The sequence below is a fragment of the Vulpes lagopus genome, chromosome X (assembly GCF_018345385.1).
Source record: "Vulpes lagopus strain Blue_001 chromosome X, ASM1834538v1, whole genome shotgun sequence".
Classification (NCBI taxonomy): domain Eukaryota; kingdom Metazoa; phylum Chordata; class Mammalia; order Carnivora; family Canidae; genus Vulpes; species Vulpes lagopus.
Window position 1 is genome coordinate 1531982 of NC_054848.1, and position 19869 is coordinate 1551850.

The window sequence follows — 19869 nt, forward strand, 5'->3', positions numbered from 1 at the left end:
TAGGACTTCCAAGGAAGTTTCACCACTATTAGGTGTTCTTTTAAGAATCTTATGTCATGAAACAGTTTGGCAAGTTATAAGAATTTAAATATCACGAGGCATAGAAAATTAACGTGTATGCTATACGATGTTAACATAAAACAAGACTTTTAAAAAAAATTCTGGTTTCTGAATAAGGCAGGTCAGGTGCACTGTGTAGTGGCAATTGGTAAGGAATAGCATGACTTCAGGCTTTCAAACACGGATTGACGGCGTGTGTTGTGTTTGTCACGTCCCCGCATGCTTTCAGGACCTGCCGGCTGTCGCTGTGGCTGTGCTGCTGGTTTGGGGGCCTGAGCTCAGGCTTCATGACCAGAAACTCCAGGCCCAACATTGTGCTGCTGATGGCGGACGACCTGGGGGTAGGGGATCTGTGCTGCTACGGTAATAACACAGTGAGGTAAAGAAGCCACCCTGGTGTGGAGGGGGTGCCTGGGTCCTCTGGTTCCTTCTGAGGCTCTGTCTTCGGTGTGTAGACCCTATGCCCTCACACGGTCATCCGTCTGTGTGTGTCCTCATCTCCTCTTCTAAGAACACCCTGCTCCTGCTCCAGTTGGGACCCACCACGGACCCACCACTGACTTTAACTTAATCTCCTCTTTAAAGACCCCACCTCCAAAAAAAAGAAAAGAAAAGAAAAAGAAAAAGACCCCACCTCCAGAAACACTCCCATTCTGAGGTCCTGAGGGTTAGGGCTCCTACTTACGAATTTGGGGAGACCACCGTTCAGCCCATGACACACATTACGTGCCCTTTTGTGTCTGGTTTCTTTCACGGAGCATCATGTTTTCAACAACGCGGTAGCAAGTGTCATTCCGTCCTGTCTGTAAGGAAGTAACATTCCGCGGCCGAGATGAACGACCCGTTAGAGATTTTTCAGGATCTTCCCTGATTTATTTCTGAAGCTTTTGGTGACCATGATCCTTGCTCCTCAGCACCCAACAAATCTTATTCGTGTGCAAATACACGGTGCCTCCTAGCGTGAATTTAAATACCACCGGTTCTCCTTGGAATGTGTCTCACGCACTAGTCGTATATTTTAAGCAAATTTTTGTACTTTGAAAGGAGCTGGTCTTCTTAAAGGCATTTAAGGTCTGCATGAGCACATCTGTTTCCCATTTAAACTCCTGCAAGGAAGTAACGGGTAAGGCAGGAGACGCTGCCTGGGAATCTGGTACTGTCACTCTCAGCCAGACGCTGACTCTACTTGCACAAAATGCCGGTCTGCACAGATGGACTCTCCCCTACGCAGATGCTGACAGTGTTTGGGAATATGGGGCTCTTTCCCCCCCTCACATTGCTGTGGGGTTGTCATTCGTGTGTTGTTAAGATTGTGGATACCTTAGTTAATGGGATTTGCTAAAAGCACCTGTGTGAGCCTATATCCTATAGATGCTCCAAAAAATCTTTGGAGATCGTAAAATACCAGATGAGCAAAGTGGGCAGTAAGTGAAACACCAAAATGCTATCATTCCTTTATTTTTAAAAAAGGATACATTTTACTACAAGAAATACGGTACAATTTTATGTAATCCAAGTCACCCCTTCATTTCGGGAATATAATATGAACAAATGGACTAACGTTTGCATTGAAATGCCTATGAGCTCACACTGGTTATAGTTTAATTATACCCGCGGGTCTGTATTAGTCTGCAATTGTTTTGCCTGAAGATATATTGTTTTAAAATGTGCTTTCCATTTCCTTGTGACCGTGGATGATGCATCTAAACAGGTAGATGGGTTGAAGCTTTAAAAGCATGTATTTTAGGTTTACAGAAAACAGAGTCATTGGACTCAAAACGGGATGGCTTTGAATCTTCTTTATTTTGTTGAGAATTAGAAACCCACGTGATGAACCCTCCTTCTGTCTATAGCACACCCAATATCGACCGCCTGGCAAGCGAGGGCGTGAGGCTCACCCAGCACCTGGCAGCTGCCTCCGTATGCACCCCGAGTCGAGCTGCCTTCCTGACAGGGAGGTACCCCATCAGATCAGGTGAGTCAGGGCGATGCAAGGCCAATGTTGTCTATATGTCGTGCTTTCTTCTTATTTATTTTTTGCTGCTCTTCATAAAGACTCTCCAAAGGTCACTTACAGTATTAAGGATCTAAATACAAATGGGGATGGTATTGCTCTACCTGCACAGATTAAATAGGTGGGTCTCTTGCCAGGTGCCACTAAGCCTGCTCACCTGTGTGCATACAGCAAAGGGTTTCAGGCTCTGGTGAGCAATTTCCCAACTGCTTCTAGGATTTGCAGGTACGTGTAGTCAGAGCCTTCAAAGTGTTCCTCTTGTCCTCAAGCTAGCAGAGAGCATGTAATAGTTCCAAGAAAAGTGGTTCTGTGCAGTGCCTGGGGATGTGATTGGAACCAGAAGGAGCTCTTGGGGAGGACATGGAAAAGAATGAGAGTCATACATTTTCTCTCTCTCACACACACACATATACAACATAATGTTGTAGAATCAACACTACAAATATCAATGTTTATACTCAGCTACAACATATCAAACCTTTTATGATGAAGAAGTTACCGATATTCCCAATCCCTAAATTTCCACGTTTCTACTTAAGTATAGAGGTGTCTCAATAGGACCTCCACTTGAGAGGAGGGCCTGGAGGAGACATGGGTTTCTCACCATGTAGAAAGATGGGATCGAAGTTCTGCTTCATCAGATTTTCTTTAAAAAAAAAAGATTTTATTTATTGAGAGACACACAGAGAGAGAGGCAGAGACACAGGCAGAGGGAGAAGCAGGCTCCATGCAGAGAGCCCAACATGGGACTCGATCCTGGGACTCCAGGATCATACCCTGGGCTGAAGGTGGCGCTAAACCGCTGAGCCACCCGGGCTGCCCCTTTATCCGATTTTCATACACACACTAACATCTGTACACATATTTATAATTAATTAAAAGATGTAACCACTTTTCTTGACAATGATAGGTAGGCTTCCATCTTTTAGGATTTGTCAAAAGGCACTCTTTTTAATGTACCTGTTTCTGTTGAGAAGGGAAAAGCAAGAGGCAGATTGGATCACTGCTATTTTAACATATTCTGGGTTTTTAAAAAATTGATTATGTATGCTGGTGTAATACCTTTCATTTATAGGTTTATTCTTGGTAGTTGTAATTTAAGTAGGATATATGCACTTCAAAGTGCAACTATCCCAGTGGTCGTTCAATGAGCATTGGAAGCCCATAGGAGCCCCTAAAGCATCCCAGGAGAATCCTCCTGGATGATGTTCCTTGAAATGTGAGGAGTGAGAAGTGAGGGTGTGCTAGTAGAGGCAGTGGCATGCACAGATAATGCAGTCACACGTGAGTGCACTAGGAGAATAAGGCAGCCACGTCAATAATCAGTCGTCTCAAACTGTCTCAAACCATCTCAAATCAGTTATTATCAAATACTGCATAAGCTATACCCCAGATTAGATTTAGATGGACAGATAGTAATGAGGTTTGACCAGAGGAGGGACATGGGTTGGAAAGTTCTTCAGAAGGTACCTGAGATGGTGGATGGAGATCACCTGGTGGACATCACAGCACAACCCAACTTAAGCTCTACCCCAAAGCCATGGCATCAGAGATAAATATCTGAATCGTTTACCAGGGGAGAGTTATCAGGACTTGACATGGGATTGGACGGAAGAGGCAAGACTGAGTGAGATGGAGGATTCCAAAGGCATTTGTGCATTGAGTGGCTGGGGAGGGGATTCTGGTGTCCTTTGTTGAGGCAGGATTGAAGTACGATGACCATCGACTGACTCTGTGTTGCTCACGTTGAGATCAGGGTTCCTAAGTATAGAGACGTCTAGATAGGACCTCAACTTCAGAGGCTCTGGAGGAGACGTGGGTTTCTCACCATGTAGAAAGATGGGATCAAAGCTCAGAACTGAGGTCCAAGGATACCATCCAGAGTAACATGCACAATTACATTTGAATTTTGAATAATCAATGAATAGGTCTTTAGTACAAGTATGCCCTATGCAGCATTTGGGGCATGCCTGCACTAAAAAAAAATCATTTGTTATTATTATGAAATTCTAGTGTGACCAGATATCGTGTATGGAGCTGGTGATCCTGATCCCAACAGGATACCTGCATTTGACAAATGGGAGGACAAGCTCAGTAGAGACGAAAAAGCAAGGGAAAGGTCAGGAAAGAACAGAATGGTGGAGGTGCACTAGCACACACTTGGAGGAGAGGAAGAAGATTCCTAGAGTTTGTCATGAGTGTCATGAATGAGGGACTACGATACTCATTTGGTGCCCCCTTCTGTGACCTTAGGAATGGCATCTCCCTACAACCTGAACCGCGGGCTCACCTGGCTTGGAGGCTCGGGCGGTCTGCCCACCAATGAAACGACCTTTGCCAAGCTGCTGCAGCATTACGGCTACCGCACAGGCCTCATAGGTATGGTCCGCTGAACTCTGGGGAGCGTGGTCGTGCACATCCGTCTCACTGGGGCTCTGCCTTCCCTGGGGACATCAGCTGGACTCACGCCAGCTGACTACTTGTTGAGAGGAGATGCGAGCAGAAAGGATTTAATGCACGATTGTTCAGGACCTTTGGTACCTAGAGCAGGGTGTTGGAAGAATCATGGGAACGAATCACAAATGTGCTCATCCATTGTTATAACCAAAATGGAATATTCTGTAGGGGGTTCGGGGCGGGGGAGGGGGGAGGAATACATACTTTGATGACATCATTACTAGCAGAGAAGTGAATGTGTTTTGATTTTTTTAATTTTTAAAATTTTATGGTTTTAATGATTGACTGACTTAATTTAGAGAGAGAGAGTGTGTGAGTGTGTGTAGGGAGAGAAGCAGAGGGAGAGAGAATCTCAAGTAGATGCCATATCGACGGTAGCCCCCATGCCGGGCTTGATCTCACAACGCTCAGATCATGGCCTGAGCCAAAACCAAGAGTCAGATGCTTAATTGATGGAGCCACCCAGGTGCCCTGGGAGTGCATTTTTATTTTTTATTTATTTTTTAAAGATTTCATTTATTTATTCATGAGAAAGCCAGAGAGAAAAGGGGAGAGAGAGTGAGAGAGAGAGAAGCAGAGACACAGGCAGAGGGAGAAGCAGGCTCCATGTAGGGAGCCCGATGTGGGACTCGATCCTGGGTCTCCAGGATCACACCCTGGGCTGAAGGCAGGTGCTCAACCACTGAGCCACCCAGGCTGCCTGGAAATGTGTTTTTATTTTATTTTATTTTATTTTATTTTATTTTATTTTATTTTATTTTAATTTTATTTATTTATTTATTTATTTTGGAAATGTGTTTTTAAACAGCTCCTCTTGAGCTGGAGAATCAAAAGCATGAATAATGATCAAGATGAGGCGATTACTACATTTGACCCTTGACTAATGAGGGAACTGTGGATGCTGACACCCAGCCCCCGCCCACCCCGCACAGTGGAAAATCCACGTACAGATTCTGAGTCCCCCCCAAATCAACCGCCAACAGCCTGCTGTTGACCAGGAGCCTTGCCAATAACCTAAACAATTGATTGAGGCATATTTGTAAATTCTACGGATTATATGCCATGTTCTTACAACAAAGTGAGCTGGAGAAAAGACACTGACCCAACGAAATGCCCGGGGAGCAAGATACATTCACAGGACTGTACCACATTTATCAAAAATAGTCCCCGTGTAAGTAAACCCACGGACCTGTGATGTGTGACGGCCAGGTGCAGTCTACTTAGCCGGGTCACCTGATGTCTTACGCCCTTTTGGGGGGAGGCATGACATTTTGACAGCATCCCACCACATTTATTCCGTGGAATTCCAATCCAATGAGTGAGGTGCTCTGAGCAAATAGTTTTCAGAAATGCCACCTGTTTACTACGTGCACGGTTTTTAGGATTCTCAACGTGGGATGTCAGACTCTTAAATGTTTTGAGATGTCCTCCCTTAAAGGAATAAATTAACAAAAGAATGACTTTGTACCCCCCCTACGTGGCCAGTACGGTGCTTGTCCCTATTGAACTCCAAGCAGCACGGTGTGGACGGAGACCCCATACACTGTGTCTCTGGAATACTCCAGAGCACGGCCAAACCCAGGTTGAAATTCAGCTCTGCCGTTATTAATTAGCATGACCTCAGGGTAATTAATCCATCTACAAGGTGAATTTCTCTTTGGCAATCGAGGGCCTGGAGTGGATTAAGTCCAATAGTGTGTGGAAGTGGATTAGTAAGAGCTCAATAGAACGAATAGTGAGCATCACCTGAAGCCTTTTGCTTATGGCTACTCTTTTGCCGTTACCTCGGACCCTTGGAGCAGCTCCATTGGTAGAATTTGGGTTCCCTTTCAGTGGGATGGAATAAAAGAGTCAGAAGGCACCGCTGGATAACAGATGCGGGTGTAGGGAAAGCGGTGTTGGTGACAAATATGGGGGCCTTCTTAGCATCTCCCAGGGAGGAGGTTGGAGTACCAAGGCGATACCCTCATGGCGAGCGAGCGCAAGTCATATTTAACTTTTCTAAGCGAAGCCCACGTTCCAGAAACTGGTGGATGTATCTGCTCCCCTGGTGCCATTTTGTTTCTCCCGCAGGCAAATGGCACCAGGGTTTGAGTTGTGCCTCTCGGAATGATCACTGCTACCACCCCCTCAACCATGGGTTCGACTATTTCTACGGGCTGCCCTTTGGCCTCCTAAGCGATTGCCAGACCTCCAAGACGCCGGAGCTCCACCGCTGGCTCCGGATCAAACTTTGGATCTCCACGGCCGTGCTCAGCCTCGTCCCCCTGCTGCTCCTCATCCCCAAGTACGCCCGCTGGTTCGTGGTTCCGTGGAAGGTCATCCTCACCTTCGCTCTCCTCGCCTTTCTGTTTTTCCTTTCCTGGTACTCCAGCTACGGGTTTACTCGGCGCTGGAACTGCATTCTTATGAGAAACCATGAAATCATCCAGCAGCCGATGCGGGAGGAAAGAGTGGCTTCGCTCATGCTGAAGGAGGCCCTTGCCTTTATCGACAGGTATGGGGTCATTTCCAGCCCGATTCCTCCTTGCACGGGAATTTTGCTTGTGTTTTGGAGCAGTCGGGTTCGTCTTGGGCGTATGGGCCTTCTTGTGTGTGCACGTGTGTGTGTGATATTTGCCATATACTAGAATCTCCCCTTACAATAAAATTGAACATGAAATTTCCTGAAAAACACTAAAATGGTAAAGAAATGTATTTTTAAAAAAAAGGGTGGGGATGCCTGGATGGCTCAGTGGTTGAGCATCTGCCTTTGGCTCAGGGCATGATCCTGGAGACCCGGGATTGAGTCCCATGTCAGGCTTCCTGCATGGAGCCTGCTTCTCCCTCTGCCTCTGTCTCTGCTTCTCTCTGTGTGTGTCTCTCATGAATAAATAAATAAAAATCTTAAAAAAAAAAAGAAATATATTTTGGGACCTCTGGGTAGCTCAGTGGTTGAACATCTGCCTTTGGCTCCAGTCATGACCCCCGGGTCCTGGGATCGAGTTCCACATTGGGCTCCCTACAGGGAGCTTGCTTCTCCCTCTGCCTGTTTGTGTGTGTGTCTCTCTCTGTCTCTCATGAATAAATAAATAAAATCTTTTTAAACAATCTTCTTTAAAAAAAGAAAGAAATACATTTTATTCACTCTTTTCTATAAAAACTGGAATGCCTATAACTTTGATCTATATCCACTTCAGTGTGGATTGGGATCTAAACCGAATCCATCTTAGGGATCGATCTTGATTTTGGTTTATCTTAGAAGCTGCCGGAAAATACTTCTCTAAACCGTGAATGATGAGGGAGCGATTCTAGGCGTCAATACGTAATTTGAATTTTTATGCGTTCAGTAGAAGCCACGTGAGCATGAAGGTGAAGGTCTCCTGTCTTCTGCACGCCAGCTCCCTTCTAGGTTACCAACTAGAAGCAGATTGAGCTGTAGGTGTGGATGCTCATCCATCGGCTCTGTCTGTGTTATTGGGGAGTAGATGGAAGAGGAAAATGATAATTTTGTGGGATTAATGAGTCCAACAATGGAATTTCATCCACTCATATGCTTTGATTCTTTGCTGCATGTAACACAGCGGTCAGAATGCGGTCGCTCAGCTCTGCTTGCCACTCCCATGCGCCGTCTTTGACAGAACACACCCAGTCTCTATGCCCTTCCCCCTTTATCACGCCCGGTTGTGAAGGTGGGAAGGAGAAACCTTAAATGGCTCCATATGACATTAAAATGCATGACACACAACAAATAAGGTGTATTAGCACCTTAGCTCCTTCTGTGTTGCTTCCCGGGATTCTGTGCAAGCAGCCTCATGGTCCAAAGTTCATGCCAAAGCTCCAGCCATCACTTTTATGTTTCAGGCAGTACTGAGAAGGAAGAGGAGGAGGAAGGAACGAAGACAGATTGCCCTCGCTGCTTTGTCGCTACTGCGAACGTTCTGATATTCTTTATTGCTACTCATGGCCTTTCCACTCACGTCCTTCTGCTACTGCATTACTTGCTACTCGTTGTGAGGGGTAAGGGTGACGTAAGGACATAGACGACCTCAGTCAACCATTTCGGGATCTTTCGACTGATACAGAGTCATATCTGAGTGGAGAAAACGCCTCGGTTTGCGATGATAACTCACTTCTCGTGTCCCGCCCCCTCCGACTTAGGTACAAACGTGGCCCCTTCCTGCTGTTTGTGTCTTTCCTGCACGTCCACACTCCGCTGATCACCAAAGACAAGTTTGTGGGGCACAGCAAGTACGGTCTCTACGGGGATAACGTCGAAGAAATGGATTGGATGGTGGGTAAGTACCGAGGGAAATCATCTTAACTGCGTGAGGCGTGAGACAGCGAATCCGCACCGGTTCCCTCAAACAAGGGACAGCCCCTCGGGTAGGTCGGCCGGTCGCTGAGTAGTTGTTCCCATGAACAACTGTGCAGCGAGACCAGCCACACTTAGAAATATGGGTTTCCCCGTATTACGGGCTCCCCCGTCCTTAAGGTCGAGACCCGTTGTTCAAAACCGATGAAGGTGCCTCGTGAAGGATACAGCCCTTCCCCATCGTTCGGATGCATGTAAGTGCAAATGCCTCATTCTCGTGAGCTCACTGTTGCGAGAAATGCTTAGAAAAGCAGGACGGAATTTACCAAAACCGAGGCCCTGTGTTTAGAAGTCATAAAGCGTCAATACAGACATTAACACAAAGGGTCATAAATAAACGTGCGTATCAATGAAACAACCAATCGTGTCTTCCAAATAGCCTCTTTCCTCAACTGGACGTGATTGGTGCAGGATTTCTTTGGCTCAAAATAGTATTTTACTTTTGAAACACGGGACTTTTTTTGTTTGTTTCGTTCTACTAGTGGAGGCCTCTGAAAAGTGTTCTTTTTTTTTTTTTTTTTTGAAAAGTGTTCTGTGCAGAACCACCTAAACTAATATTCACAGAATTTTACATTTTTTAAAGTTTCTTAAAGATCAAAATGTTATTTTTGGATATACTGAATACATATAAACATGCATTTAATCTCTATTAATATGAAGTCAATGAAGCAAGGGATTAATTTAAATTGATATTTTAGATACATCCGTGCAAGTCAAATATTAATGTTCATATATGTGTACGTGCACTGTTTATATGTCGTTATATGCATAGTATACACTTTTTAAAAAAAATTTACTGGCAGATACACACAAACATTGAAAGCTAGTGACACCCGCTGCAGTAAAAACAGCTCTAACATCATAACGTCAGTGTAACTGTAAAAGATTATGATTTCTTGCCTTGATGTTCATCCTCCTCCAGGATAATCTGCTTTGGAAACAAGGCATTTTGCTGCATTTCTGTCTCGAGGCCAAGAACGCTTTTATGCAAAAGGACTTTCTGCCCATGTTTATATGTAGAGTTTGCCATGAACAGCTAATTATGCTTTTATTTTTATTTTTTTATTTAATTTTTATTTATTTATTTATTTTTGCTAATTATGTTTTTATTCTGTTGTCTATGTAAATACATGACGGAGATGTGCGGTGACTACTACTAATTGCATTTAATACTATTAATTGCATAAATACTATTAATTGCATAAATACATGACGGAGATGTGCAGTGACTACTACTAATTGAGTTTAGTAATACTATTAATTGCATTCCTGGGCTGATACTGTTCACATGAGAGAAATGAAAAGTAGGTATTTCTCTGCATGACATCTTCCAAATACGATGTCCCCCCCCCGCCTTCGTGGCTGATGACAATCCTATCAAAACCAGAGGCAGATTGAAAATCAGACAGGCGTCTTTTGTGTGCGTGTTTTTTTTTTTTTTCTACTTGGCGATATGATGATAAAACTTAAGACCATTTCCTAATAACTTTCTCAAGAAGAAGCTGCCCCAATGCTAGACTCAGAATGACACGCAGAGTGAATCTTCCAGATGCCCCAGGCATTCAGCAATATTTTAAATTCTCTGTTCAAGGGAACTCGTATTTAAAAAATATATATTTTAGCGGCTTTTTATTTTTGTCTCCTTTCCTTGCATTTTTGTCTGAGAAGTTTTATGATTATTCTTCTGCAAAACGCACATACATATGCACACACGCTCCTATAGGTTTTATGCATCGAGTGCACAGAAGGTTACAGATACGGATTTCCAAAAAATAAAACGATTCGCATGTATTTTATTTACTTAGTATAAATAGCATAAATCACCATGATGCTAAATATGATAGATAAGAACTGATAATTTACATGTAATTATTTTCTTACCAAGAAGCCATAATTTTGTTCCTTTTACAAAATCTGGGTTGTAAAATATTTTATTTTATTATTATTTTTTGTAAAATATTTTAATTTCTAGCTGCAACATTCCTTTTTTTTTTTTTTTTTAGCTGCAACATTCCTAAAAAATGGTCAACGTACCTTCCAAAACAAATCACTTTTATTTTTTTATTTTATTTTATTTTTTTTTGTAGGGTGTTTCTATGTGTGTGTGTACATCACATGGGTGTGAGATATGCAGGGCGAAGTCTCAGGTTCCTTCAGGGAGGCCTAGCTTGTCACTTAATACCCAGTTGGTGACTTGCTCCTTTAGTAATTTCGAGGACAGGAGTTTTGATTTTTTTTTTTTTTTTAATTAACTTTTATTGGTGTTTAATTTACCAAATCACTTTTAGACAAGGAAGCAAGGATAATGAGTTTATGCTTAAACCACTTTTCTTCGAAGCTGGTCACGTTGTCTTTGCATGTCTGAATGGGACAAAGTTGCAGCGGGTGGGGGTGTCATGCTGCACGGTAGGACCACAGTGTGACACGAGAAACCCAGGGCGAACGTCCAGCTGGAATCACAAATTAAATCAGCATAGTTTGGGATGTGGCGACATCAGCTTTCTACTCGTTTTTTTCGAAAACCTTTTGTCCCCTAAAGAGAGTGTCTACACGGCAGCGCAATGCCTGCTGAGTCTAGCCGATGTACTAATTATGGTCTGATGCTTAGCTACGAGCTAAGCAGCAAGAGTAGCCGGCCGGTCGGATGAGAGAGGCGAGGGGACAGTTCATCCTTTGCAGGGGGGGGCCCATGCTCTCTGCAGCAAGGCTAAGGCTCTGCTGATTTACTCCTGGCCGTGTCTGGTTTCAAACCATCTCCTGTCTTATTAGCGTTCATAAGTTTCTTTTAACGGCCAGACCTAGTATTTAATGGTTACTTGTACTTTGAGTGATGACGATACTGTATACTACATACTACTTCAGACTTTCTAATACAGTGTATGTGCATATGTAGTGGGTGTATCTAATATGTGTGTATTATTACATGATTTGTAAAATATATTTTCTTACATATGTATAATGTTTCTCGTGTGTATCATATATTCTTATTTTATGTATATTACATATTATATTTTAAAAATATTACATAATGTATGTGCTGCCAAAGCGAGCACTTAAATATTAGAGAAGAAATTTATTTATTTATTTATTTATTTATTTATTTATTTATTTATTTTAAAGATGGGATGTTCCCATTTTTATTTTATTTATTTATTATTTTTTTAAAAAAGATTTATTTATTTATTCATGATAGACATAGAGAGAGAGAGAGAGACAGAGAGAGAGGCAGAGACACAGGAGGAGGGAGAAGCAGGCTCCATGCTGGAAGCCCGAAGTGGGACTCGATCTTGGGACTCCAGGATCGTGCCCTGGGCCAAAGGCAGGTGCTAAACTGCTGAGCCACCCAGGGATCCCCAAGAAAATCATTTATTACATACTAAAATGATAGATCAAATGTTATATAATAAAATTACATATTACATAGTAAAATATCCATTTGTATTATAAAATAAGTAAATATTATATAATTCTATTATATAATATATGATAAATAATTATTAAACATTATACAATATTTAATAGATTATACTATATAATAGATTATATACTATATATTATATATTCAATATAATATTTTAATATACTATCAATTATGCTTATAAATATTTCACTATACCTACATATCATATATTGCATATTTGCATATCATATATTACATATTAGTATATAATACTCATAGTATAAAAAGTACACAGGATTATAATATGTAAATTATATTTTATATATTTACATACAAATAGTATATTTATCACATATTATCTATTACAATTTAATATCATCTAAAACATATAGGGACAATTTATCATATATTATGTACTACAATTTAATATCATCTAAAACATAGGAACATCTTTTATATTTTTTTTTTCATCTTTTATATTTTGAAATACAATAATATTTATTGTTATATTATTAGCTATAAATTACTTATATGTTTACTATTTATTGTGAATTTATATTGAATATATTCTTTTATATACATATATAAAATATTACAAGATATAAAATATATAATAAATAACTACAAATATATAAAGCTCAGTTTTATATTGTATACCATCTAGTATATTCTATGGCATGTAGTATATATTTATATGTCTACTGTATAGTCTACTGATATATGCTACATGTGTATTAGAGTGTGTGATAGCGATTTACCGTATGCTACGATAGCCTATACAATAAAATAACCCTTAATTATTCTGTTGTGCTAACAAACGCCTAATAATAAAAGCACTGTGAAAACTGTGGTCCCTGGTGAAAGGTGAGAGTGTCTTGTTTCCACCTGCAGGTAGGATCCTGGAGACCCTGGACCAGGAGCGCCTGACCAATCACACACTGGTGTACTTCACCTCAGACAACGGGGGTCGCCTGGAGGTGCAAGAAGGCGAGGTCCAGCTGGGTGGCTCCAACGGCATCTACAAAGGTGATGTGCACAGTACCCATGTGGTTTAGTTTTAATAATCATAATCATAATCCTAATACTTCAGTACTGTCTACTCTGTTTTGTGTGCATGCACATTCATTCACAAACTCGGTTTGGAGATTATTGTGGGAGTTATATTCTCTTATGAAACTAGATGGGAAAAGTTGCAAGTTCTGGGGCAATTTCTGAGAATGTAAGACGAAAACGCCTGATGTAATGAAAGCTTTTTGAGTGTCAATGTGTAGGGTCTCAATGACCACCTATGGCAGGTCTCTCAGCCCTTGTACTCTGGGCATTTGGGGGTGGATGGCTCTGTGATGTGGGGCACTCTGGAAACTGTAGGGTGTTGAGCAGAGTCTCTGATCTTCACCTTCCAGTTGCCAGGAGCACCTCCTACCTACTCCCCTCCCCAACATAATAGTGACAACCAAAACTGTCTCCGGACATTCCCCAGTATCCTCCCAGGGCCAAAGTTCTCTCTAGTTGAGAGCCACTTGCTCTAAAATAATACTTACTTGAATAATCAAATTCAGGTTTTTCATGGAATAAAACCAATTATGTTACCACTATGCTTCAAACACTGTGAAATGATCATCAGGAAAGGAGGCATTCACTTGGAGTGGGTGCCTTCCTCCTCATTGCAAGTGGGCTCTTCTGACTTCTTTGATGCACTCCATGCTGGAATATTCAGTAGCTCCAGTGAGTCTGCCCTTATGGATCAGAAAAACGGATGAAAACGAATATTTTAAAAATGAATTCGGTGCTTGCTATGTCCCTCCTTCTATCCCCAATCCCAATCAAACAAAAACAAAAACAAAAGGGTGCCAAAATTGTCATCATTACAAAAATCAGAACTTTAGTAGTTCCTTGTACTTTATGGAACAATTTAGGATAGATTGGTAGACAGATGATGGATGGATGGATGGATGGATAGAATAGATCGAGGATAGATAGATAGATAGATAGATAGATAGATAGATAGATAGATGAATGGATGGATGGTTGCAAAGACATGATAGATAGGTAGCTGGATAGGTAGGTAGATGATGGATGGATGGATGGATGGATGGATGGATGGATGGATGGATGGATTGGTGGATAGAATAGATCAATGATAGATAGATAGATAGATAGATAGATAGATAGATAGATAGATGAATGGATGAATAGTTGTAAAGACATGATAGATAGGTAGCTGGATAGGTAGATAGACGATAGATTGATCAATCCATAGATACATAGATAGATAGATAGAAATCATATATAGATAGAAGATAGGTAGGTGATAAATCGATGGATGGCTGGATGGCTGGATGGACGGGTGGAAAGACAAGATAGACAGGTAGATAATTGGTAAATGGATGATAGATATATTGATTGATCCATACATAGATAATACATGATAGGTAGATGATTGATAGATGGATCGATGACAGATAGATGATAACTAGGTAGATAAGTAGTAGAAAGATAGACATGATAGATACGTTATATGTTGTGACTGACAGCAAGTGGACTCCTAAATGTATTCAGCTTTTCTGGTGGGTCATGCCAGCTAGCATGGACCAAGTTGGTGCCAAGCCTAGTAGAAACGGTGTGTAATGAGATTAAGTCACTCTCTATATACCATCAAATGAGCTGTGATTATATGAATAGTGATATTGCTTGTGTGCGTGCGTGTGTGCGTGTGTGTGTGTGTGTGTGTGGTGGGGGGTTGTTTGTGCATAAAACCATCACTCTAAAAAGCTCCTTCATATGTCTCTCAAAGACACATGGCAAAATTGTCGTGAGCAGTTTTTAACTTTGGAACTGGCCTCCAGCTCACCAGGAGGACAGACGCCATGTACGGGTAGATGATTAGTTTTGTTGTAGGTGCCTACCACAGTCGCTGGCCATTAAACATGACCGTGGAAGTGTCAAGGTGGGTTTATGTTTGCTTTTTTGTCCGTTGCTCATTGGCATACAAAACAAACACAAATTCAGTGCAGGCAGCTTGTTAAGTTTTCCAGAAAGAATGGTGCCGATGAGCTGGGATGGCTTTGGACGCTGGCTAGACCGGTGTCTTTGTCCCTTAATGTTTTACCATTTAGCGTCTCTCCACTTTCACAGAGAGACCTTGTCTTTTTCTTTTCTTTGTAATTCATGCTACCAGAGTGATGGCATGTGAAGGGCATTGCATGAGCATTTCACGTTTGTTCTACTTTGGAAGAGTTTCCTCTTACCCCACCCAGAGAATCTGATTGTTTTCCCATAAAGACACTATATGATCTTGACCATGTCACTTGGCTTAGGACCGTATCTCTATTCTGCATGAATGTCCTGACCTCAGGATAGGTCCTAAAGCATGGGCTTCTTCTATTTTGTGCTCAGGAACACCCGAATGACCATAGTCTGAGATGCGATCTTGAACAGTTTATCGTTCTCTGCACCCCATTCATGTGACTATGACCCCTCCGTCTCCATCCATATGGGGGGATCACTGAATAAAAACCAAATTCCTTATCGTCTCTCAAGATTCAGCATGACCTAGGTAGAACCTGTTTCTCTGGTCTTTCTTGGAGCTTCATTGATGTATCCATCTTTTAGAGCCCCGCGTGATTCCAATAAAGACTGGAGATTTGCCAGAATGTCCTTATCTCGTAATAGTGGAGCTGCGTTGGCACTATTGGCACAAAATAATGCTCTGTATTAGGACAACACTTGTTTTTATTTATCATACCTGGGTTTGTCGACTGAGGGCCAGATGTTCAGAAGTTGCATTCCAACGTTGTGAAAGCAAGAAATATATCTCAGCTTGTCTGTATCTCTGCGCACGCGCGTGTGTGTGTGTTTGTGAATATAGCACACTGGCATGAATTTGGAAGCGACAGGAAACGTTCCATCTAGATGTGATTTCCGACTAAGTGGACCAATGCAGTTGACGCGAATTCATCTTTGGCTTTCATCTTTGGTTTCAGGTGGGCAAGGGATGGGCGGATGGGAAGGCGGCATTCGTGTCCCAGGAATATTCCGGTGGCCGACAGTCCTGCAGGCTGGGAAAGTGATTAACGAACCCACGAGCCTAATGGACATTTACCCGACACTGTCTTACATAGGCGGAGGGATGTTGCCCCAGGACAGGTATGGACACAGTGCTGGCTCCTAACCTAGGGAGATATAGCTGAGATATAGTGCACTTGGTCGCATCAGTGAATGTTCTATGGGTCTATGTGGTGATTACTTCATTTTTCAATATTCTGCTAAGATGGGCAGACAACATCTTTCTCTACCTAGTGGATGGTGGGAGAACTTCTCTGTTTCCCTATTGGAAAATATTCTACTTTGTCATAGTTACCCAGACACAGGCTTGGTTGTCCTCATGTCCTCAGACACAGGCTTGGGATTGACCCTTTCAGTTGTATATTCCCACACAGCACCCAGACGATTAAGCAAATATTTATTAGGTAAATTACTGAATAAAAGTAAATATGGGTCAGGGCACCTGGGTGGCTCAGTGGTTGAGTGTCAGGACGTGATCCCGGGGTCCTGGGATGGAGTCTCGCATCAGGCTCCTGCTCGGTGGGGTCTGCTTCTCCCTCTGCCTGTGTCTCTGCCTCGCTCTCTGTGTCTTTCATGAAGAAATTAATAAAATCTTCAAAAAAAAGTAATTATATGTCAATGTATGTGTGATGAATTATGCTTTATTTCTCTATGGGTTCCCAAGATGCATAAATACATCCCATGCTCTAATGGTTTAATTCCATGTGTGAGGACTAGTATCTGTTCATCTGCGGTGGGGTTTTATTTGAATCCAACATATGTCGAGAGCTCAGTTTTCTAATCCACGATGCTCATTCATAGCATCCTACAAGGTAGTGGAATAACACGTCTAGCCGCTCACCTCTTCTACTATCTTAAAAATTATGAATTTTACCTCTTTTTCTGTTTTTCTTTGTGGTTGTTATTCTCTTTGTTATAAAATGAGTGAAGAGGTGTACTGTTTTTTTCAAGTCCTCTTCCTTTTCTCTCCTTCCCTCCACCTCCCTCTCTTCCTCCTCCTTGTCTGCTTAACTAACTCCCCCCTTCCTGCTGTCATAATATGTGTGACCAAACCATGCCTCTCTCACCACTTTCTGCATCTCTTCCTCTCTCCCCAGAATCATTGACGGCCGGAACTTAATGCCCCTGCTGGAAGGCAGAGTGTCCCACTCGGACCATGAGTTCCTCTTCCACTACTGTGGGGTCTACCTGCATACAGCCAGGTGGCATCAGAAGGACTGTGAGTATGAAGATGGCAGTTGTGTGGGAACATGATAGAGACACAGCCCTGTTTGCGTTTCCTCCTGGGAGAATTTGTGCCATGGACAAACAGCATCCAGCCACAATAGTTCTTTCTCCTTAGGGAAGTTACTTACTCAGCCATTGCTCTATGGTAGATTCTAGAGGTGTGTGCAAGCTCGTGTGCATGAATACATCAGAGAGAGAGAGATAGAGACAGAGACAGAGACAGGGAGAGAGACAGAGAGATATTCCACAACTAAGGACACTGGGATAATTAGCGGCAAAGAGTAAAGTCTGCATGTAACCTGCACAGCAGTTACTGTCTCCTTCCAATTAATTATCTTTGCCTCACCTTCGTGCTATAGGATTCATGCAAACAAATATAAATTAACAGGAAATACTCATTTCCTTACATCTGTAGAGAAAGCTCTATCACAGATAAAGTGATAAAGTTTGGATAAAGTTCCAGAATTCTTGTGTGATGGGAGATAACTTAATTTTCAGAAAAGATCCGGATTTTCTCCCATGTGGCGCATCACTTGTGATGTGATCCATTCTTCAGGTCTCTGTGGATGAATGTCCCACATAAAACAAGAACCAACCCACAAAAACCTCTTCCTACTAGATTCTGTATCAGTTAGGGGCATGTTCAATGGTAAGGAACAAGAAAACAGCTCCCCTCAACAACCAAATCTTCCCAGATTTAACTACCGAGGGTTAAACAAATAGAATTCTACTTATATTTTCATAAGAAGGATTTCAGAAGTTGGAAGCACAGAGCTGGGACAGTGCTCAACGCCATGACCGGGATCTGGGTTCTTTCTCTATCTCCACTCGGCCCTCTCTGGCATGCTGGTTTTCATTCTCTTCATTCTCATGCTCCTTCTAATGCTGTGGTTGCAAAGTGGCTGCTGTTTCTCCAACCATCACCTTTGCATCCCATGCAAGAAGGAGAGGGAAGAGCAAACGGTGTGAAGGACCGAGTCACGTGATTCAGCCTAATTTTATTAGAAAAGTCTAGTGTTTCTGCAAAACCCCACCCACAGCCTTCTGAAAAAGCCTCATTGACCACAGGCTGGAGAACGCTTACGATGTTTTCCAGTTAAAATTGATCTCTGGGAATAGAACCACTAACCATTTATACGGGAAGAAAAAAAGGAAACAAGGAAGGAAAAAAGAGAGAAAGAGGGCCAGAAGGAGGAAGAAAAGAATGAGGAATGATGGACTTTGCCAAATGAGCTTTGACCATTTCAGACTGGAAAGTGGCATTTAGTCTTAGATAATTTTCCATTTAAAAAAAAAGAAAAGAAAAAAAGAAAAATTTCCATTTTGCCTATGCCACGTCAGGGTGAAATAGTGATTGGGGTCAGAATTTCCAGGATTATAGCAGCCGTCCAAGTGGTAGCCATTATCTCCAAATGCCCTCATGATAAAGTCAAAAGAAAAGTCTTGAAATTTGCAGCAAAATTGGGAGTTGTGCCTATGGTTGAGGAAACGCTACGGTTGCCAAGTAATTCTGTGCACTAGATTATCAGTTGTTGGCAAAAGCACTTAAGAAATGTATTTTCAATGGAAAGAGTCCTAAAATGATATGAAACATGGCACTGTAATCGAGCTCTGTTTTCTAGGTGCAACCGTATGGAAGGCCCATTACGTGACTCCCAAATTCTCCCCCGATGGAGCTGGTGCCTGCTATGGAAGCGGAATATGTCCGTGTTCTGGAGATGTCACCTACCACGACCCTCCGCTGCTCTTTGACGTCTCAAGAGACCCTTCTGAGACCCGACCCCTAAACCCTGACAACGAAGCATTATTTGACTCAGTGGTCAAGAAAATCGAGGCGGCCATAAAAGAGCATCGCAGGACACTCACGCCTGTCCCACAGCAGTTCTCAGTGTTCAACACCCTTTGGAAACCATGGCTGCAGCCCTGCTGTGGGACTTTCCCCTTTTGTGGGTGTGATAAAGGAGATGACATCCTATCCACTGCCTGGTGAGCGGAAAGGGGCCACTGGTTCATTCAGTCCACGTGGGATAAATAATTCTTCCCTCCACTCTCAGATTTCAGTTCTTTCTTCAAGTCATGTCCAGGAGCTCAATGAAGTGAAAGTGGATCTGGACACCAGTGTACCTAGAGTTGTGCCATGTTTTTATATAATCAAGTCATTGTTCAAGCAAAAAAGACAGGCCAAGGTGACCTTCTGCAGATTCTTATGGATCTGTGGTTCTTAGAAGGTGATTCGAAGCAATAGGTCGAAGGCATTGTGTTTACATAGTTCTGGTAGAAACTTCTCCTTGC

The 19869-nt window shown here is 42.3% G+C and overlaps 1 protein-coding gene across 1 annotated transcript; it reads left to right on the forward strand.

The window, feature by feature from the left end:
- The first annotated feature begins 347 nt into the window (after nt 1-347).
- ARSH (arylsulfatase family member H) lies at nt 348-19567 on the forward strand. Its single transcript, XM_041741936.1, has 9 exons — nt 348-439; nt 1914-2035; nt 4328-4453; nt 6605-7028; nt 8672-8812; nt 13181-13311; nt 16269-16431; nt 17448-17569; nt 19200-19567. The coding sequence occupies exons 1-9, from the start codon at nt 348-350 to the stop codon at nt 19565-19567; spliced, it is 1689 nt and encodes a 562-aa protein (XP_041597870.1).
- Nucleotides 19568-19869: the final 302 nt, after the last annotated feature.

Coding starts and splice junctions, on each gene's coding strand:
- ARSH (XM_041741936.1), top strand. CDS start 348: ATGACCAGAAACTCCAGGCCCAACATTGTGCTGCTGATGGCGGACGAC. Junction 440..1,913: donor TACGGTAATAACACAGTGAG/GTAAAGAAGCCA, acceptor TTCTGTCTATAG/CACACCCAATATCGACCGCC. Junction 2,036..4,327: donor GAGGTACCCCATCAGATCAG/GTGAGTCAGGGC, acceptor CTGTGACCTTAG/GAATGGCATCTCCCTACAAC.